At 40.3% G+C, this 23,448-nt stretch overlaps 1 protein-coding gene and 1 long non-coding RNA gene across 2 annotated transcripts in view; one reads left to right on the forward strand and one right to left on the reverse strand.

Moving 5' to 3' along the window:
* fgf14 (fibroblast growth factor 14) overlaps window positions 1-20,890 on the reverse strand; it is a 168,854-nt gene extending 147,964 nt beyond the window's left edge. The window contains exon 1 of the mRNA XM_034693856.1: window positions 20,683-20,890. Within this exon, the coding sequence (XP_034549747.1) occupies window positions 20,683-20,890 (208 nt within the window). The remainder of the gene's footprint in view (window positions 1-20,682) is intronic.
* The window catches only part of LOC117820173, a 185,378-nt gene that overhangs the window by 142,007 nt on the left and 19,923 nt on the right, over window positions 1-23,448 (forward strand). The window lies entirely within an intron of this gene.

Genomic DNA, 23,448 nt, shown 5'->3' on the forward strand with positions numbered 1-23,448 from the left:
ACTTGTTATTGTCTTAACTTTGACAGCCTTAACAAATATGCTTTTATATGTTTGTATGAGAATATACTAGCACTGGTATCCCTTACTCTCATACGTATATACTAGAGAGAGAGTTCATGAGTTCTTTATTTTTAGAAAGTGGAGATAAAGTTGTATGTAGGCTGTGTCTGGTAAACTCAACTGAAACCAGCATGGACAAGTGGACTTTAACCTACAGTGTGGACGGAGGATTGGTGGTGCTAGCTCTGCTAACCTTAGCCACACTCAGTGAAATAATTTGACATCCTAGATAATGTGATTATGTGTTATTAAGCTGTTCAATTTTTGTTTTCTGGGCTTTTTAAACTACAATTGGAATAGTTGGCTAGTCAGAATTTGAATTTTGTGCATGTGTGTGTGATTTCAATATTGTTTTTTTTCTATGTCAGTTTTTCTTCCTATTTATTTTGCCATTATTGATTTCATGCATCAGAGCTCTGGCATTACTCTTCGTTCTAAATACATTAGTGAGCATGTTTAAATTTATTCAGGCCTTAAAAAAACACTATACTTTGATTTGACCTTCTTTCATATAAAAAATACTATCTTTAGGGGGAAAATGACTTCATACCACATATTAAAATCACAAGAAAAGCAGTAGTTAAAAATAAATGATCATTGATGTCAAAGATGAATAAGGCTGTCATTCAGCTCTCATGTTTTCTATTTTTGTTTCTATAAGCAGAAACTTTACATATGACTAAAACATGGGACTTTCTTGTCATCATTTAACTGCAACGCAACAGATGTACGTGTATTGACTACTGCAAGCCGTGAATTCAATATTCTTTTCAGGTAGGCCAACATCTGCCAACAGAGTATCAGCACATACCAATACTCAGCCCATATATCAGTGCATCCCTCAATAAAACGTGTAATAACTGAGTCCTTTTATCAAGACTCCTATCCAAAACCATGCAAAGTTCCCCAATGGGACTCACCATGCTCTGCTTCAGCCTTTAGTGCCTTGCGTACACGCCGCTCCACAATCCTAGCAAAAGAAGATGCCTCCATAGATCTACTTACAATTTCTACTTTCAAGAAAGTTTGACAATAAATGTTAAACTACTCTGAATGATTATATCCTTTGACAGGTTTCCCTCATAATGTCCAACAGAGCTTGACACAACCTTTTAACCCAATCACACAAGCATCGCCACCTTCTCACTCATATACCCACACACACACACGCATACCTCACTTGTCACCCTCTTGTGAAGACCACGCCATCATCTCCAAAACCAGACACAGATAGCAGCGACACTTTCTCTGCTGGCTGGACGTTAGCTAGCAGAAATGTCAAGTGCTGTCACGTCATGACCAAATAGTGTTGGTGAAAGAGCAGCTGTACGAGAAGGGACGGCGAGTGAGAGTGTGCAGTGTGAGTCCCCAAACAAATGGTTTCAGAAAAATATAGTGTTTGCTGGTGACTTTGGCTACATGTTGTTGTTTGTACTGAAGTGTTTCAGCTCCCACTCTGTCCCCTGGTGCTGTGTCTGTCTGCTCTGTGACACACTGTACCTGAGTGCTCCTCCGTCTCTAGCCTAGTGTGTATAACTGCAAACAACTGGCCTTTCTGCACGGAGGGCCCGGCACTCACCACCACAAACAGGTTACTTAGTCACTGCCCTCCCCATCATCTCTCCCTCCCTCCCTCTCCTCTCTCTGTCTGAATAAAGGAAAAACAGCCACAGGGGGAGGACCGGCCTAAAACTGTGGGAATTGAACTCCAAGACAGGGATGTGCAAGAGGTGAAAACAAGAACGAAAATAAGAACTCCCAAAAGGTCATCATAGGAAATGTTGACAAAGCTGTGCAAGTCCCCGAACATGAAGGCAAGACTGCAAAGTGTTGGTGTGATGAATGAGACAAAAGCTCTGGGGCTAATGCTATTTTTTCTCTTTTATAGCAAAACTGTTTGGAAGAGTTCCACTAATCACAAACAATGTACACAAAAATGAATGCAAACAGTGAACGAGAGAGAGAGAGAGAGCAGGAGGGAGAGAGAGAGAGAGAGAGCAGGAGAAAGACAGAGGCAGCAGCAGCACAATGCTGCCTGCTGCACTGCAGCAAAAATCTACACAGCATACCGTAGCCACCACACAACCTCCAGCACTGCACAGACAGACCCCTGTACAAAGGGGGAGGACTGATGGAGACACAGGAAGGCAGACAAAGATCATGTATGAAACCGGAGAAAAAAGCAAACAGAATGAGAGAGAGAAATTGGTTTTATCTGCCGGTACATGCTTTTTTATTAAGATATTCAACACATGACATGAATTGATCACATTAGTCAGAGGAGGACTCTGTGTCTGCATTCAACACAGTTGAACAAAGCCCAACGAGTTACATGATAACAAGAAATTACTTCAACAGGTTGGTCATCAAGCCAAGCATCTCTAAACGGCCATTCAGACTGAAAACAGCTCAGCATTAAAACACAAAGGGCTGCTCTGGTGTTGTATCAGATAGCAGTGAGTCAATAAAATATTCTCTTGGAAGTACAGTTTCAGCGATAGATCCAGGTGTCTGAAGGCTTAAAAGACATCAAAACACAGCACAGAAAATTATTAGGGAGGATATTACCATTATGAAAGTCATCGTGTGGAAATGTTTGTCGTTTTAATTATAACAAAGGGCTACAGTGGTTCTCAACACAGACTGACAGAGCACATGTTCAGAGGGATCTACATCTGCCTAATGACACCTGAAGCAAAAGAAGTCTAGATCAAGAAGTGGACACCTATCACTAAACTTAAAGTGGACATCAGATCAATTTGATGCTGAACAGCAAATACAGTGTGTGCTGTCGCGTAGAAGTGATTGTGAAAAGCCAGAAAAGGGCAGGACTTCTATTGAAGAGACAAATGTTTGAATCCCAGGGTAAACTAAAAGTCCAGATGGTTTATTATTATATCGTACGCCACTCTCCTGAACTCCACAAAGTAAAACTTAACTTATTGTGTGAACTTTGACATCCCTGGTTAAAAGATGTGTTTAAATACAGAAAATTCAGCATGGCTTAATTTTCATTTAGAGAATAGAATAGAATAGAGTGCCTTTATTGTCATTGCAACAAGTACAACGAAATTGAAAGTTGCCGTCCTCATTAGGTGCCATTTAAAAGAGACAAAAACAATCAAGGTATAAAAAGTAATAAATACAGGAATAAAAAAACAGTCATACACACACAACATCCAAATCAAATCACGGAGTCTTATTGTTGCACAGTTTGTTATTATTGCACGTGTATTGCACTTGACTATATTGCATATATATTTCCCTTAACATGTTAAAAATCTAAAGATATAGGTTTGCCTACTTTTATGTAGATTAACAGTTGACCCTAGAACACTATAGCCGGGTGATTCTCACCCGAGCAAACACATTTACATGATTTTCATTATGTTGCGTTTGTCTGAGTGTCATGGGTCCCTGGGTAGCTTCAGCATCGTCCTTGACGTCTTTGAAGGCGTTAGTGTTTCCCTATTCCAGAATCTCTTTTTCCTACAGGCACGTGTTCGGGTGATTTTCACCCTTTTTTGTTTCTCTCTCCTGCAGCTGTTTGTGTGTCAAGGAGACTGTGCCTTCACCAGGAATGGGTGGACAGAACACCAAGTTTCAAATTTCATCATTTTTAGTTTTAGAAATTTTTGGTCCTGAATTCAAAATGTTCAGTAATTTTTGAGCATTTTTATAGGGTCCCCCCATGACAAATTTTAGAAATGGCACAGTTTAAAATAAAAGTACACTACTCTAATTTGTCAAGTATTGTCATATTCTGATATATTTTGATGGCAAGTACCAGGGGTGTCCTGATCCGATATTGATATCGGATATCGTTCCGATATCGGCAAAAAAAACTGAATCGGATTATATCGGCCGTTTGACGTTTTTGCCGCTATCACCGTAAAAAGCTCCACGTCTACAGCTTGATTTATTCCAGTTTGGAGAAACATCAGACACATTTAGTAAGTTTGGATCAACTCCTTGTCATCAAAGATACAGATGCATTTCAGAGTGCAATGAACTGTCTGTCCAGTGCCTCTGTCGCTGCGAGGTGCATTCAGGGACCGTCGTAAAAGTGCAATACAGCCCTCATATTGTGTGCATGGCATTTTTATTTGAATCAAGAGAATCAAAATATCTTCATAGTGGTCACATCAAGAATGTTTTCCTATGATTCGGGCTGATATCGTATCGGGTAGATATCGGTATCGGCCAAAACTCAAAAAGTTGTATCTGGACACCCCTAACAAGTACTTTTTATTGGGTATATTATATTGGGTAAAGAAACACCCGGCGTTAGTGATGGTGTTACTAATTTTAGCGATAGTGTTCTAGGGTCAATGAAGACAACTTGGATCAAACAACCCATGGATACAAAGCTACTGGGTGGCATCACACTACTTTATCTTTTGTGGTTGTTTGGATTGAGAGAACACTGGTGACAGGAATTACACACTGTGCTTTTAAAAATACTTTTAACCTTATACACAGACTTTGGTTGTACTGTCCTTTCACATGAACAGAGAGAAAGAGAGAGAAAGAAATAGAGAAGGAGAGGGAAAGTAAGAGAGAGAGGTTTGTGCCATCAGTAGAGAGCCCAGTCTGATGATGGACAACAGTAACAAATGAGCTCCAGGCCAACAGTGAGTCATGAAATCATATCAGCAATCAGTCATAATCAAATCATTAAAATGTACTTCCAGCACAGGACAGGAGCAGGCCGGGCTGACCCCGCTCCGTGTCTCTCTCCACCAGCCTCATCGCTCTGAAACAGTGCAGCAGAGAGCCATCAGTTTAGCAGCCCGCCTCTGGCTGTAGGATTTGTAGCAACACGTAGCGTGGCTCAAAACAAACACACGCCACTATGTTCAGTGTGGTGTGTTTGATAAAGGTTAAAGATGCTACATTCCTGTCATCAGAGCCACAGGGAACATGACCCACACTTCTTGCCATACAGTGCGGCAACATGCTAATGTGGCTGCATCATACTCAGCTCTCGGATGACAGACTGGAAACAGAATTAGTGATAACACATGGACTCAGACTGCACATGCTGTCAGCTCTCACACCCTTCAGTAGCTGGGGATTTTTCTGCTATAGCATCAGGTTGAATAGCAACAGGCTTCACTGTTATACAGACTAAAATAAATTACTAACACATTTTTATTCATAGAAAAGAAAAACACGTGCCGTTTGATTTTTTTCTGTAGCTATCACCAGTATTTCCCTGGTTTTAAAGCCCACTTCAGAGCTTTTACTTTCTGTTTTCTGCTACATTTTCATGTTTCCATATTGTTTTCTTTTGTTTTCTTGTATTTCTATAAAACCCTCAAGCATAAGGTGCCAACCTTTCTCATGCTGCATCAGATTCTTATATTATAGTGGACAGTCAATGATTCTTCGAACCTGAAAACCATTCAGTTCTTCAATTCTTCATCACTTGGTTTCATGACTTAAGGCGGGTACACACTAGAGGATAATCAGGCTGATTTTTGTCCCGATTTCCCCCTCACGATCAAAGCCAGCAAAGGCCCGATTGTGTGATGTTTGTAAACCAGATTGTGTCTGATTTTCCTGTGGTGTGGGGTGTGTTAAGAGTGATTTTGTCCAGTCGGAGCCGCTCAGAAGGCCTCAGAAGGAGAGATCGTAAATAATGAACATGTTTAATATTTGTGACTAGAAACCCTGTAGTGTGTGGGATGCTCCGAGAGGAGCCGAGCATGCACAGTGTGTAATGTCACGGGTACCGGAGCAAGAGCCAATCAAGACGCGAGCTGACTCAGCTGACTGACGGAAGAGGAAGTAAAGACAAACAAAAACATAGTGCCGGCGAAAACAAAAGTCTCTTGGACCTCCGAAATCGAAGACCAACTAGTTGATTTGTGGCAACAGCATGAATGTTTATATAACGTTTCGTCCAAAACCTACCACAACAGGACGGACAAAGAGAAAAGTTGGACCAAAATTCTGTCCGGCATGTTTGTTTACACCGAAGTCACGTTTTACTAAGCGAGATTTGGAATATGCTCTGTAGTGCACACCTCACACTATAAGATCAGGAGAGAGAGATCTCGTGCGATCTGTCTTTTGTTATCATCAAGTGTGTGGTCTCTAAATGTGTGAAGGTTTGAAGAATCCTGTAATGTGTACCAGCTATTAGTTGACTTGGAGTGAAACACATGGTTCAATTTTTGAGCCAGTTTCAACTACCTAATTCAGTATCTTGCTCTTTACAATCCTGTGAGTAGTTGTTTGATTGTGCTCCGTTTTCATACGAATTCCTACATTGTCTCTTCTGCTTTGTTGATAACAGGGAAACACCCTTTTTAGGGTGTTATAGTGAAGCAGTTTTTGCGTTGATTCCCACTTATGCATTTCACATGAACAGTCTTATTTTTAATTTTAGTCCATAAACATCTGCTCACAGATTTCAAAGTGGCCTGTTTGTTAGCCTGCTCACACAAAAGTGAGTCCTCTGAACCGTGGATCCTCTGAACCGTGGATCCTCTGAACCGTGGATCCTCTAAACCGTGGATCCTCTCTCCTGTCCTGATTTTTGAAAAGAATGGTATCCAGATCTGCAAACTCAAACTAAACCCCACCGTCCTCAAGCCCAGACTTTATTTCATGCTTGTTAATTTAATGAAAGTAGGTAACAACTGTTCTTTTATTCAAACATAGTACTGGTACTTTTATTTTTTGATCAATGACTCAGCCTTTTTATATTTAATGACCCCTTAGTGGCCTTTAAACAGACAATCATACCTCTCAGCTTCTTCTGTTGACTTGTATGACTGAAATTACAGCTCTTGGGAGTTTCTGTCAGCAGGAGCTGTAATAACCCCTTTAAAACATCCCCACTATAATCATATCAGCTTTCAATCTAAAGAGAAAGAGTCAGCTGGTGAGAGGATTATTAAGAGTAATGTAGTTAGCACTGGATGAATGGAGTCACTGAGTGAATGGGAAGGGCTACAGAGAGAGCATGCGAGTGGGTCGTGCAGACGTGAAATGGTGACTCCAGGATAAAGACCAGCATGCATTTTACATTTGGTAGACTTGTATATGAAAGTTTTGAATTTATTTTTTATATACAATTGTATCTAAATGTCATATATATTATAATTTTATATAAAAATATATATAATATCTGTATATGTATCAAAGCTTATTTGGTCATACCTTAGTAGACAAGACTACAGCAGCACAGAGGTTTTCAGGAAGTATCAGAAAGATTTGTGTGCAGTTTAATTACTAATATCACCAAGGACTGAGTGGGAGCCAGGAAGTGGTACCAATATAAGACCAGTTCTTGCTACATTTCCAGGGGAACACACACTTCTGTGTGACTCATGATGTGATTACATAGAGGAAAGCTAGCCACCTGCTGTGATAAGTTTATTTTTTAAAGTTTGGCTTTTTTAAGTGAGTGCACCAACTGCCACATTTTATTATACAGGGGAAGAAATGTTGTATTATTGCTAACTTTTTGGTGAGAAAGTAACAAACAGATTTAGGAATAAAAATCTGCCTTAATTTGTTGCTGATGTGCCTGTTTCTAAATGGTGGAGCAACAAAATCTCTATGTAGCTCCCTCAGCCACCAGTGCAGGCATTGGACGTAGTTGGCTGCCCAGAGAAAATACAGACTCCATCCTAGCTTGCTCTGCCAACAAGCAACAAAACAACACTATGAGCAACAAAAATAGCATCCTAGAATAAGAGGAAAAATATTTGAGGAGGATTTATTTCTATTTTTTAAATCTGTATTTACTTCAGCTTGGGTTTATGGCTGAAGAAATGATTCTATTTATGTTAAAATCTTGTCAGAATTAAACAGTTATTTATGGACTTATCACCAAAATAAATTCCCTCTGATAATAAATCTCCTTTTGACTTTTGTGAAAATCACCAAAGCTTCACAAAGTTATCTTGCTGATTTTAAGGATTTAACTTCTGCAGTATAAAAATGTCTTCACCTCATAGTCTTCTTTTTTATTCACTTGACTGAAGCCCATGATGCAACAAGGCTGTAACTCTAATAAAAAGTATTAGCATTTTCAGAAAATCTCACTAGGATTTTTAGAGGTTTTTCTCTTCAGGAACTGAAACTAGAAGCTTTAGCTTTTCTCTTCAGCTATTCAGCACATTGATCTTTTTTTGTCAAAATGTCAGCCCTTAAACTTCTGGATTCACTTTTCAAATCACGAGGTTGTGATCACTCTAGAAAAGGCTGCCAGAACACTCTCCCTTGGTTTCATTGAGGTCAAATCAGTACCGATCATGTCAACTCTTTAATCTATCAGCTAAAACATCATTAATTACATTACACTGGTTTGTCACAGCAGCAATTTCACACCCTTAAATGTCTCTCCAAAGATGAAACTCCCTCTCACACCCATTAAATCCTCCTTTTTGGGTGTTAACATCAGTCCTACTTTGAGGCATTTCAGGCACCGTGCATTTTGGGTTATAACGATGAGCTTCTGAGGTGCATGCATCCGTGTCAACTCTGCTCTATCTATTAAAACTTCATGTCCTTTAAATCAATAATCTCACAGTCTAACTGCCATAGTCACTCCCACTCTTCATCTCTCCCCCCCGTCACTTCATCACCTTCTCAAGAATTCCAGCGCAGTGCATCAGACAGCACAGCCGCTCCTGGAAAACCCCAGCAGCCTCGCAGCAAATATCATGTGTCCCATTCTACGGGGTCCTGGAGTGGTGAGCGTTCAGATGTGGTCATGTGTCGGAAAGGAACACATGTTTTGAACCCTTGCTTCTCGTACAACACACCTTAACTCACAGAGATAGGGGATATGTTGTACAGCTCCAACTATTAAGGGCAGAGGATGAGCCAAATTACAAGGTGATTTATGGAACCTATATAAGAAAAACTGTGGGGGGGGGAGAGGTGGAAGAGGCATGGACTATATTTCCTCCAGTGATGGTGTGCCACAGTTTCCCAATGTTCCTGGAGGAGAATAGACCTCTCACAACTCTTCATGTCCTGGTCCACTTATGAACTTTGAAATAGTTGGAACAGAAATTTAAATTCAGATTGACTGGGTAGTCTAAAGGTAAAAAAAAAAACACTCAGAAAACAGTCTAAATTGAGCATCATTTTTTAATACTAGCAAACATGGGATCACAGGAGCTGCAGCAGAGCTAGCACCACCAGCCTTCATTCTTCCTGTAGGTCCACCCTGGTTTAAACTTCTGCATTGACTGTATGCAGAAGCTGGGCACCATTGTGAGCATCACATAGTCTTGCTTTGGAGTGTCCGCGTTGCTCGCAATACTCAGCCTAAATGCTAGCTGGCTGTGCAATTTCTCTGCTTCCAGTCATATCCAGTTCTGCTACATTCCCTGCATGTTTGTGCACAGGAAACTGGCAATTGAATCCAAGTGTACACTGTTGAAGTTGGAGCTGATAAATGTTGAGCAGCAGTTGATCATACTGAAGTTATTGATAAGAAGAAAATAGAGATGTGGAGGAGACAAAATGTATGGCTGCTGAGTCAGTGCAGGCAGAGGACGATGGCAACAAACACTGGAAATGCTGGAAATATGAGGCTAACAAGGGGACCAATCACTGGGCTTGTGGTATAAGATGTTGCGACGTGTAGTTACATTACTGAGGAGGTGTATGTCAGGCTGTGTTGAAGGCTTTTGGGTAAGTACAGTGCCATTCGAAACCTATGGTGTATGTTAAGGCGTACTTTTTCCGCATCCACATGCCTGTGCTGGTTATGCATTGCTACTGGCAAGTGGTTAGATGCTAGTTTAACCAGACCCAACTTACATACAACTTTATATCCATTTTCTAGAAATACACCAAACCGTGCCGTGCTACAAAATGTCATCTTCATCTGTGCTGGTTTCCATCCAGGTAGTAGAGCAATGCAGCATTACAGCAGTAGCCATTACCTGGAGCTACAGTGCTGGCTAGTATTAGCTAGCCGCACTACAGTTAAGACACAACACTTGACCAGCATTTCTGAACTATAATAATTAAATATGAACCAACTAGTAAATCTGGAGCCAACTACCACAGATGAAATTTAATCAACATAACACACACATCCCCAGTTGTTACCACACTAACCGAAGTACACTGATGCTCATTTGGAGATTAATTACAAATGACAATGTGGACAGTCTGTCAGAAAGTTCTAAAATGAGCGATGAATAAAATTCAAGCCTGCAATCTGAGCAGAAATACCTGCAAAAGATACACCACTGTGCAGAGCTTGGTGTCCTTTAATTGTTCAAAGACCTGTTCAACAAACCCAGCTGTCTGAGTTGCATTAGATTGCCAAGCCAGTAAAAAAAATAAAATCAACAAAAATGCAGCCCGTTGCATTTTTTAATTGCATGCTGTTTTTGTCCTGTCCTCTGCTCTTTTAGTTCTGACCTTAAGTTATATGTCCCACAGTTTTACTTCATTTCTGCTGTCTTCAGATCAGAAACTGACCAGAGTAAAACCTCTGAGAACAGTGGCCAACATATCACTCTTGTCCTGACTGGACATTTAACTGCCCTTAAAGGACTCTCAGTGATTGAGGGAGAGAAAGTTCATTAAACTGACAATTGAGAGACAATTTATTACACGACCTGAAGTTATTCTGTCAAAAAGACAATACCACGCCAGCAGCCAGCCGCAAATGGTGGACTGCAATTCTCCTGGGCCAGCATCACTCAAAAGAGACATGGGAACACAGCTGCCGTCAGAGACTGAGGATGGGAAAAGGTGTCAAGTGCTTTGAGCATTTGTTACAGGAGAACATAGCGTAAGGAGAAAAATACATGTCGTTGCAAAGCTGTTCAATCTGGTTAAATCAGCGTTGCTCATAGTCGCTGCGTTCTTCTGCGTAGTGCTTCCCACTGCAACCTTTCTCACCACAGGTAGTAACTGTATCTGTGACTCAAATCACAAAGCAATCAACTAATCCTCGCTCCTCACTCACTTTTCTGCTTGTGTGTTCATTCAGAAGATATTTGTTTGGCCTTAGATGAAGCTGCAACAAATATGTCAGGCATTAAGAGTGCTTTATAACGGCTTACAATGACAGTGTTATTGTACACCAGCACTGAGCGAGACACAAATGTCACCCTTTTATCTTAAAAACATGTTTCCAAAAGGGAAAAAGTGCATTAGACGGTCTACCAAAGAAAGAAGTAACCTTTTCAAGCTGTCACCACGGCTCCAAAGGGACAACACTACTGTATCTGTCAACAATCCACTAAGTGCAGGTTACAGTAAAAGGCAGCATCCATGCAGCATTCGTGACTGACCGTTTCACTGAGTAATTAAGTGATATGCAAACCAATACTTACCACATGGGCTGAGAAAAACTGATCTTATTCTTCTAGTTTATTTTGAGGATGAAACAGATCAAGTCCGAAACAAAGAAGCTCTCAAAAGTGGACAACTTTCAGACTTTTCTACAACAGAAATGACTCCTTACCCTTCAGTTGTGTGTGCTCAGTGTTTAAAAACTTGCATTTATAGATTTTTCATCCACTTGTGGGAAGCTGAAACAAGTTGTAAACACAACACCAGCAACTCCTTAGGGGGGACACATGACTGCTTAATGCTCTACTATGCCCACCAGGTAGTTTCTTACAACATCTGTCTACTGTTTGGTGCTGAGCGGGTTGAGTTTCTCATGCTTTTTTTTTTTTTTTTGCTGAAAACAGTGACATACTCTGTCTGGAAGTTGTGGACAATACATTTAAAAGTGCACTGTCTGAAGGGATGAGGACCTAAACGACCTAAAATCTCTGACTTCATCACTGTGTGCAGAACTTTCATTTTAAAGCTACTGTAAGGAACTTTCAGGGTGTGTTGATCTTAGCGACGCCCAGTTGTTACATGTGTAAGACGTGCTTTCGGACAACAAATATCACCCAGCTGTGTTTTGAACAATCAAACTCATCTCTTAAATTTTGAGGTGGGAAAATGTAAACAAAGGCTGTTTTGGTAATGGCCTACTCTGACGTCACTCCAAGCATTTAAAGCTGCTGTTGGTAGTCCTGGAATAAACATCAGTTCAGGGAGAGATTTTGAATGTCAACACTACCCCTCCCCACCAGATTTCCCTCTCACTTCACCCCCCAAGGACCAATCAGGAGAGTGGCTCTGATTGGTCAGAGCTGACAGGAGCAATTGTAATTTACAGATTGCTGGATACAGAGGCATAGGAAAACCCAGAGATCTCGCCAAAATCTCAAAATACCTCATTCATTGATGGCTGTTGATGAGTGTTGTGACTTTTTTGCCAAACACAGCACAAAATAAGTACTGTTTTTACACCAATCCTACCAACTGCAGCTTTAAAATGACATTTTAGAAATAGTTAATGGTGTTGTCAATGATTTTCTTGGTTTTTGTAGCTCATAAAGAGAAGTTACAATTAATTTCAGTCTGTTTCAAAAACTCCTCACAGGAGCTTTAATACAGTTATTTGTTCCATTGTTGAAAAATATTGGTTGTAGCTGCTTTAAATTCAATAATTCACTTTATAATTCAGTGCTAAAATTGCAGTGCACTATTTCAATAATACAACTTATGATGTATGTAATCACAAGGGTGAAATTGATTGTGCAAGACCATGTAGCAACTACAAATATTGAAAAGGGGGGTGAGATTTTTTTTAATCTATTCATTCAGGCTTCAGAGTTATGGGGTGTTGCTGATAGGTGGGTGTTGTAGCTGTTTGCCAGGTAGCAAGGTCGTGGCCTCTACTCCACTTCTACGCTAATATCTAAATTTGATTTAGTAGGTGTCAGCATTTCTAATTTGGCGACCACCATCTTTGGGCTTCATAACACCTCTTCAGAAACTAATGGGTGACCTAACTGAGACTACTTCTGCATTTTAGACGCCCTAGCTGTGAAAGACATGTCAATATACTAAATGTATGCATTTTCAATTTGCCATGAAAACATACACTGATTAACCCTGAACGTTCCTTACAGTAGCTTTAAAATGAACGTGCTGCTCACAGTGATAAACTCAGAGATAAGACCTTTCTGAATCTGTCGGTCTTTAGGCAGTGAATTTTGGCTCATTGTTTAAATTTATTGTCCACAACTTCACTGTTCAGGTTAATAGAAGCATATGAGGTCAAAATATATGATCCACCCTGAAACCTATATGGAAGCACTGATCCGTTTCAAAGTGCCCCCTCTCAGGGGAACACCCACCGGCCCTAACTTAAAGAAACAGAGAGTAGCTCAGTGCAGGCCCTAAAAATCATCCACCTGCAGATCCAGTGGACGGAGTCACCCTATACAGGGCACCAAGCCAGAACCGCATGTCCCATCATTCCTCTTGTTGCTGCACCAGGAGCATCTGGGAAGTATCCAGAGCATCCCTGGGAAACACTTCACATAAACTCTGATTTATAACCCGCAGACGTTAAACCCAAGAGCGTGTGCTCTCTTATCTTCCCTCTGTCTCTGTGTATACACTGTATATACATTTACCCCCTTACTTGATTGTCTCACACAGGGAGGTAGAATGGAAGCCAGGAACTTGAATTTCATCACCCCTGCAGGTCATTTTTCTCAAGAGCAGGACGGAGACAGCCAAAATTAATTCGTGGTGAAAACTGATGATGCTGCTGCCACAAAAAACGCCCAAAAAGATGAGAGTGAGACGATTTTTTTTGCTGACATGTGAATAATCCACTGCAGCTACATGCAACCCTGTTCTCTCTCTCTCCAAATTTGCACAAAGGCATAACAGGAGTCAGGGCTTTTTTGTTGTTTTTATGAAAAAGAAACCGTCCTTTAATCAGTCAAGGCTCAAACTGTATCTTCTTTTTTGTGTTTGAATGCATCATAAAGATGTACACACTCTGCTATTTTTTGAAACAAAGGGTTTGTGGATGCGACATGTAGTTTTAACAAGTGCTCGTTATTTAGAAGCCCTTAAATGCACAGCTATTTGTTGAACTTATGTGCAAAACCTGCTTTATTTAATATTTCTGTCTTCTACAAATCCTTTCATCTCATCAGAAAAAGGTGCTGCAGTTGAGCCATTTACAAACTTACTGCAATGTTTCTGTATGAAACCTAGCAACATGCCATGGTGGTTGGAGGAGGATATTTTTAGCCAACCCTGCTGTTACTCTAATTGTAGGAGTTCTTGTTTGAATCTCACCCGGCCCCTTTAATTATTACTGCTGTTTCTTTGTTACCAAGAATTAAAAACTGGCGTGGGTATGTTACACAAATAAATCATGCTGCTTTTAACTGCGTTAAAATTCTGGCTTCTTTTAGATTCTTGAGCTGGAATCATTTGGGGGGTAAAACTGAATTTGAGATATATTGCTCTCACTCGGAGGTGAGAATAAGATGGAGGAATGACACCAGCAGCATAAATTTGGGTTATTACATCGCATATGTAATTCCAGATTATACTATGGAAGGCTTTGCTCAGCAGAGACAGGTGCACAGTGGGGAGAATATTTGATGCTGAAACATTCGTTCAAAGCTTGATAGCAAACTACTGAACATGCTGCTTATCAAGGGGCATTCTGTGTTCTTTAAACAGCCTGGTAATAAACTGATCACTTCAGTTGTCAACACAAAATAAAATGTTTCAAATGTCTGTAGAAGTACCACTGGTTCTTGATATCTTTATTTATTCAATAGTTTTATTAGAAAAAGTTGAGTTTCAGATCATTTGTTAAACTACAAAGACTCAAATCTTGGCAAGTGTGTTGGTGTAATTTCTAGTCAGAATATCTAATTACACTTAAATTCACCTGACAAGACAAAAATAAATCTTATTTCAAGATACAAAGCCAAAAATGAGTCCTGAATCAGCTTGTAGTGAGAAAGAAAATCTGCCAATGTAGCAAGATAGATTTCACGACAAGTTTCCTTTAGCAAGCAAGTTTTACGCCTCTGTAGTGGCTATTTGACTTTGTGAACTTTACAAAAAACAAAACTCAAAGCAAAACCAGCGTCTGGGCACCGGGAGAGTGGATCGCACATGGAGTCCAAAGATTACCAATGTCCTGCCAAGTATGCAGTTTCTTTGGTGGTTTATTGAACAACGAAAAGGGCCTCATTCAAACAATAGGTAGCGTCTTTGTGCTTTCAAATCTCCTGGTAAAAAAACATTCACCTACCCGGTATCTGCCCTCCTATCTTACCTGCCCATCTATATACATGCCACCCGGTGCAAAACTATCAACTTGTAAAAGTGAGTAACAAGATATATTAATAACACCTAAGGCAACAAACTTTAATGAAGTTAAAGTGAAATTAATTGATTAAAGTAAAAAATAATCCAACAGCAGTAAATAGCTCCAACAGCCTCATTTCAAGAAAAGAAGAGAAGAAATTCTGAGATTTCAAAATAATTATCAAAATGATTATGCTAGCTGCATTGGCTGATATTTTTGCTAATTGTGTGACTTTGTGAGATAGTATAATGTGTCTTTTATACACAACAAAACTCAAATCTTAGCAGGTGCATTTGCCACATTTGGAGTCAGTTTATTCAGGTATTATTTTGGGCTCCTGATATCATTAATTGAAACTTATTTCTTGACTTGTCAGATGATTGGGACTTATATCAGGTGTGATGAGATACCTTCATTAGAAATAAGACAATACACTTGCCATGATTTGCTTCCTTCCAGTGTAAGTTGCTACACATCAAAGCTTTCATCTCTAAAGTAAACCTTAGCATCAGTTAAATGATGTTGTCTTCCTGTGGCCCTGCCCGAGATCCAAATAAATCATTTTGGGTCACAGCTTCATGAGTGTGAGGTCAAGCTAAAGCTTAAGGTTAAAGCTCCAGTATAGCCAAGGGGCAAACACAGCAATAGCATTACAGTGCTGAAGCTTAAGTTTGGCTTCCTGGTCTCTGTCACAGTTAATAGAGTTGAGTTTCACTTGATATGCTATGAACCGTCCTCACGTGGACGCCTGGCTGTTCTGTGACCTGTACTGTCACTCTGCTGTCAATGAATGAACCAGTGATGTGCTACTCTGAGGGAGCAACCTACTGACTTAATAAGTCTACTGCATTACTGCTCTCTCAGCAACTAAGCTACACTTACAGCACTGTAGTCCAGCTTTAGAAAATCAAACGGCCATGGACATGTCAGTGAGCTCTAAAGACTGTGGAATAGAAGTGGATATAGCCCACAAGATGTCACACACGGGTTTGAAATTTTGTTTTGTGGAGCCTTAAGTTTTGCATTTTGCTGGTTGCCATCTTGATTTACTGGGACCAGGAATTACCATATTTGGACACGAGTGGGTGTAACTCTTTCCTAGCTGAGTGACTGCCAACCAGGAAAGACAGACTGTCTTGGTAATTGGTAACAGCCTTCCAATCAATGATAGCCCCGTCTTAGTTTTCATTATTCAACTCAAAATGGGACCATAATTTATACTTAAAACTATCTATTTAGAGCATAAAATCAATCAGAACATGTTAAACAATGTCATAAATTAACTGAGAAGCCGACTTATTTCCCCACTGGTTTCTTACAATCCAAATTTCAGTCATTAAAAAGAATGCAGGCTTAAGACACATCAGTATTGCCTTCACTTTGAAAACTGAGATGCTATGTCCAACTCTTACACACAGTCTATTGTAAGCACTCAACATCTATCTGTCTATATCACATATAGCAGGTTTATTTCACCCTTTTAACGCCCTCTATATATCCCTGTGTATCATCATAGTAATGATCCTCTCACCAAAGTTCTCAAACATTCAAACTGTGAGGTCAGTTGTACAATCCCCAGTGCTACACAGGCTGCAGGGTTATGACATTCTCACAACTCAGCTAGTTCATTACTTAATTGACTTAATGAAGTACGCTCACTCATATATACATCCGTGGACACGAGGGGGAACATTAAAGTTTGGTCAGCAATGCCTTTTGCAGAAGATTATCAACTTAAATGACAATCTACCATTAATAAAAGAAGATTTCTGCCAAAGAATATTAACTATTAAAGCTGCTGTTGGTAGGAATGGTGTAAAAAATGTTGCTTTTTTTCTGCTGGGTTTGGAGAAAAGGTCATAATACCCATCGGTACTCATCGGTAAGTGGAGTAATTTGAGACTATTGCGAAATCTCTGTGTTTTCCAATGTCTACCAATCATAGCTAATCTCCAATCCTCTGTCCTGATTGGTTAAGGGGCAGCCCCTACTACGTCCTCCGATTGGTTTTGAGTCCAGCACTATCATGACTGCACACGCCGATCTGTGTTGGGGGGCTAAGAGGAAATCTGGTTTGGAGGGATAGTGTTGACATTCGAAGTCCCTCTCTCTGAACAGATGTTTACTCTGTGACTACCAACAGCAGCTTTAAGAGACTATGAAAGCAAGTGCTTAGAATGGAATAGATTTTGTGCAACAGTACTTACTCCTTCACATCAGAATACATCTGCTTTTTGTGGTGTATTTTTTCCAAAGATCTTAAGAGTAAAAGTGACAGCGTCTACAGAAAGGACAACCCAAAAGAGAGGAGATGCTTTAAACCATGTAACATCAATGCCATGCACTATCCTGTTAGCTACACGGAAACACTGCATTACTGGCATCTGGTCTCCATGTGTCACCACACAGTCCATTTCAAGGAAATATCTACTTGTGCATCATAACTTATTAATCACCAATAAGTTTGAAGAGGAAAAGTTAATATTCACTTTCTCTGTTTCTGTAGATTGACTGGGGAATACATTTAAAGAGGCACAAGAATTTGAAACAGGCAAAGACAAACTTAATAATACAAAGAAGAAAACAACCAGAGGTTAAATATTTACATTTCGGAGACATATCCTCTGAGAAAATATTGGAGGCAACGATGTAGTTTTAAAAGCACTTGCATTAATTTTGAAATGACCTCATCATTAAGCAATGATGCATTGCTTTAAATTTGATGATGTTGGAGACGTCTCTTACATGATACTATAAAGCTCTTTGGTAGTTTTCATACAGCTGTGGTGTAAACTACTAAGTACTACTATGCCTATCATACATCTCCCTTAAACAGATACATAGACACATGCTATAATAAGATTTCAAGGCAATGTTCCCCTGACAGCGAAATATGAGCAACAATCAGCTTCAAGTTCCATCACCTTCAGTACAGATGAAGAGTAAGAACGTCTAAGTTTACTTTACATGTGAAAAGGGAGAGAGACAACAATATCCAAATTATAAAACAGATGTTTCTATGTTGACAATACTGTCAGTCTTATTGATACAGCTCAGTTGGCTTAGTCTCTCTTGTGTTCTCTCAGTTATGTTGTGTTTCTAAAAATAAGCCAAAGAGCTGGAGCACTATATCTAGGCCTTGCAGCTCAGGCCTAGTGAGCACTACACTGGAAACACCTGCTTCTGTTGACAGAGGGCCACACAGAGGATTGTCTGTCTTGCTACAAAGAAGGTACTACCGAATCCTCAAAGGTGGTTTAAGGCACATCTGTAGCTGTTTTGTGAATCGTCTGATGGTGTATATTCAATGAGTTAGCAGTTTCAAGTCATAAGAAAGAATACTGCACCCCACTGACACAGTCTGCATCTTGGCTTACTTCATTTCCTAGTTAGGTACTGGCTGTATCTGCTGCTTCAGCACAAACCCTGATGATTGGGCCCACACCAGGACTTTGTAATAATTCAGTAATGAGCTGCCACAAGGTAAGAGTGGACCCTTTGAAGGAAACATATCTTCAAATCTCATGGCACCTTACAGTCTAAAGCTTTGATCCATAGGCTGCATATTGTTGAGACACTATGTTAGTGTCTTTGCAGCTTTTCTACTTGGAAGGAGTCAGTCATCCATTCATGTAATCAGTTTTTTTCAATTCAAACCTTTACACAGATAAATCCACAAACTTTAAACTCACAGGTTGATTGGAAAGACTTTGGTTTGGAGATATATTTCCAGTTTATTCAGAGTCCTTTAAATGTCTTCACCAAAATATATTTGTTGCTGCTCATGGAAACAGTTTTTTCAAGTCTTAAGTGCCCTTTACACTTCTAGGACTTGAATGATGTTCTTTACTTTAACCAAGCAAAGATGGCAGCCAGATATGACATGTCACCTTGCTTGAAGTGAGAATAACTGTCAAAATGCAATACACATTTAATAATATTTTAAAATACACATTAACTTTTAATTGTTGTGTAATTTCTTATGAGCACAAGTTGACATTATTTTAAATTTTTCAGTTTTATGCCAATTCCTGCTACGCTCTCTGTTTAGCTAAAAGTTCAATTTTTAAGTTTGGATATTAGTTGAATCATCTTTATGGTGTTTCCCTTAGAACATTTTAATTTGGAGAATATAGTGTTTTCAAATTAGCTGTGAGGTTTAACCAAAGTTTAGCCTGAGTTACCTTAGCTACTGATTGAAAACAGCTTCATATGCAACCCACCAAAATAAAAGCCTTGAATAGAATGGATGGCTGCTGTGTGAAAAGCAGAAAATGAGGCTAATTGAGGCTTTACAGTCATCTAAACTGCACAAATGCATCTATTATATGAAAGCAGGTTGTTTTAAAAAGACTATGCATGTGTCTGAGAGCAGACTGTGTTTTCTGTCGTTGCTCCTGCAGTGTCAGCAAGGCAAAATAGTCCCGCTACAGTATTATGATGATCTACTATACTGCAGCTGCAGTGTGGAGGAACTGTATTGCTGCTGAGCACATCATCTTCAAGCCCACAACATGAGGTAACAAGTTGCCTGCACTACATGCTGTCCACCTGGGGCTTTTCTACCTTCAACAGCCTGTTGAAATACACATCCCTTCCTCACTGATGCTCTATAATGTTGCATTTAATTACAGTTGGAACCTACAGTGATGGGAAGGTTTTGCTTTCTCTCTACACAAAAAGTGCAGTCTGATTCGAGTGCTGAAATGCAGGATTTTGCATTAGTGCAGGAGAGCAGAATTCCTCCTCTACGTGCTCTAATCGCACCTGTACTACCCTGGCTCCCCCCCTCTCAACACAAAGACAACTAAAGTGCTCGTGTAAAATCACATTTAACCAGGCCCGCATGATGACTGCTGCTGGCCTGCAACAGCCGAGAGAAAGACATGAAAGAATAGTCTAGTCTCCTCCGGCTGGGTTGCATGCTGAAAACACAGCGAGTAGCCCATTTCATCGAGAAGTGGTGTTGCAGAGGGGGGAATGCTGCTGCAGTAAACCCGGGGATGGAATAATCTGGTAAAAGGGGGGAAAATCACGCAGGACAGAATAACTCTGTGGATTTGATGAGCTGAGAAAGACATCTAGTTTGTCCGTGTGTGCGTGTGTGTGAGCGCTATTTAAAAAGTTAGGAGATCATAGTGCCGTGGTGATGCAGGGGGGGCTTATTGTGTGTCTGTGCGCTGCGCGTCCCCAAACCCTGGGCTCGCCGATAGTAGCTGCACAGAATAAGTTGTTCCCCCTCCCAGCGCCTCTGCATGATCCACTCGCTGCATAAATATGATTGCAGATCTATCACCAGTACAACAAACAAACGAATATAACACGCACACACACACACTCACACACACTGTCTCACACACTCTCACGCACGCACAACGCCGGTTCACAGCGAAACGGAGGAGTAGGCATAATGGTGATGAGCTTACCACTTGGATTCTTGTTTTTCTTAAGACTCTTGCCACAAAGACACTGCAGCATATGCGTTCCTTTGCTGAAAATGTTCCAAAGAAACCACATTGATTTGGGCGAAGAGCAATCCAGTGGCTTAAACACCCAGATATAGATGAGATCCTTGCGGTTGCATAATAACACAATTGGATCAGTTCTCCAGGACAAGGCTACCAATTGTATCATAGAAAAATAGGTATATCCAAGTCCTATGCGTTTTCATTCACGTGGCAAAATATTCGGCATCTGTCAGACTTCGTAATAACGCTGTGTTTTCTTCTTCTGGCGTATAAAGGATGCCTCCTCAACTAGTCGATAATAGAAAATATACTCTGTAAATTGCATGTGTCGCACCGGGAGGAGACGGGCCGCCAGTAAACAAACACAACTAACGTGAAAACAGTAAAACACGGTGGATTTCCGAGGAGAAAATCATTGCCTATTAGTTCATCACTCTGAGGAGAGGAGGGTGGATCTGCACAGCATCAAAAGCCAAGGGAGGATGCATCCTATGCACAGACTGCTGCAATGATAGCCCCAACAAAACAGCACATTGCCGGATCCGGTCCAATTCGTTTCTCCTGTAAACCAGCTTGCTTGGCGAGGTCAGATAACACCAACCTCAGTTTGCATTTCTTCTCGTCCCACACTGCAACGTCTGGCTTTCCTCACTGTGTGTCCGTGATTCCTGAAGTGTGCGTTTCTTCCCTGTTTTTTTTTTTTTTGTGCGGGGTATTTTCCTCCAGCCTTTTCAGCACCACGCCACTCGCATCTCCAAAAAGTCTGGTGCGCCTATAAAAACATTTGCATGAATTTCCTTTAGTGGCGGAGCTCTGTTAGAAATAGACGGGAGGAGGGGTTAAATTGAAAGATTGGCTTTCCATTACGTAAACACGTGGTTTCTGCGCCGTCATTTCAGTGATGCTCTCGGAAATGTTTATGATCTGACTGAGACTATTGTCCCAAGATGTTTCCAGCTTGATTTTCCAGGAGATGACAGTGTCTGTGGAGTGGGCTTTTTTTTTCTCTCCCTGCACTAGGGCACGTGTGCACTGCACGTTAAAGAGTCTACATTTAAAGTCCCCTGTCTTGAAACCATCTCTGACTCATTTCCTTTGCCCTCAGTGTTCTCCAAGTTGTTGCAGCTTTTTTTTTGTTGTTCTAGATGAGACAACAGGCTCCAAATCTCTGAAGTCACAGGTGTGAAGACTCACCTGTGTTAGCTTGGTGGAGATGATTACCTGTGTTTGTGTCAAGTCATCTTTCTGAAGCAGGGCTGCAGAGTACAGAGGAACCTATAGGGCACTGCAACAGATCACTCAATCAACACTAGCTGCAGAAAAATGTACTCATAATAAAAGTTAATACTCCAGAGTGCTCAAAGGACTTTAATCATCTCATAAAACAATCTGTGTGTCTAGAAAATATATAATAGTCACATGGTTTAAATGTCAGAACTATATAATATATATTTGTTGTGCACAACATTTAAAATTAACACTGTTTGGTTACATTTACTGGCTCTGTTTGTTTCCCTCACCCCTGAGGACGAGAGCTGTTAGTGTTGCTCATGACGACTGTTATTCCACCGTATGACTACTTTTCTCTGAGGATTGAAACATTTTCCATCACGCACAGAGAGGAGTAGAGGACATTGTGTTCCCCCGATCATGCCTGCCCTCAGCAGGTAGGGGTTGTGGAGAGAGGAAGTTTGCCTTTTGTTGGCAAAGCTGAGCTTAAACATGAGTAACAAGTGGTATTCTTTTGCTGTTGTAGTGATTTCTATAACTACTACTGAGGATCTGTGAGCGTGACTCCCTCCCAGCACAAATGGCTGAAGTTAATTTACCTGCCAGTGGAAGTTGACCCATTAGATGCTCAGTATCGTGTTGACCCCATTCACAGGTGTTTGAGACTGATTGCCAGTAAGCTATCTCCTGCAGGCGGTAATATAACATAATACAAATTACCAGCATTATGGCTCCATCATGACCTATTTATGGAAGGCATTTCTCTTTTCTTGCTTTAATGTTGAAAGGATGACTCAGAAGTATTGAATTCATGGTGATTTGCTGCAAATATGAGCTCAAGGAAAATATTGATAAAGGAACAGTGTTGCATTAGATCACCTTTTTGATCCTTCCATTTTTTTTGACTGATGTATTTGTTTGCCAATATTATAGATAAAGATATATCAGTACAGTTTACATGTTTTTCAACATGCACTGGTATGACAACTATTTTTCACATAAGGGAAACGTATAGTGAACAAGGTCTTACTCACCCTGTCTGGGTTCTAATTTGCATTACCACCCATTCACTTTACATAACCCGCTTATTACCCGGCCACCAACTAAAGACATAAACAAGTTTACACAAAAGTTGATTTTAAAAATGATTTTATTTTGAATTCTAGTTAGCATAACCACCCATTTTCTTATACATAACCCACTTATTACCTGACTACCAACTAAAGACAGAAATAAGTTTACACAAAGATGATTTAGCTCAGTCCTGGACCCTGTGGAGGTGGTAGCTGACAGGAGAATTATGGCCAAGCTATCGTCTCTGATGGACATTTTTCTTTCTATATATACGTATTCTTGTTGAAATTCTTGTACTGTACACCTTCTTGTTTGCTGCTGTAACTCCATGAATTTCCCTGTTGTGGGACGAATAAAGGAGTATCTTATCTTTTCTTATCTTAATTGATTTAAAAATGTTTTATTTATTCAGCTAAAAAG

This window comes from Notolabrus celidotus, chromosome 10 (assembly GCF_009762535.1).
Source record: "Notolabrus celidotus isolate fNotCel1 chromosome 10, fNotCel1.pri, whole genome shotgun sequence".
NCBI lineage: Eukaryota > Metazoa > Chordata > Actinopteri > Labriformes > Labridae > Notolabrus > Notolabrus celidotus.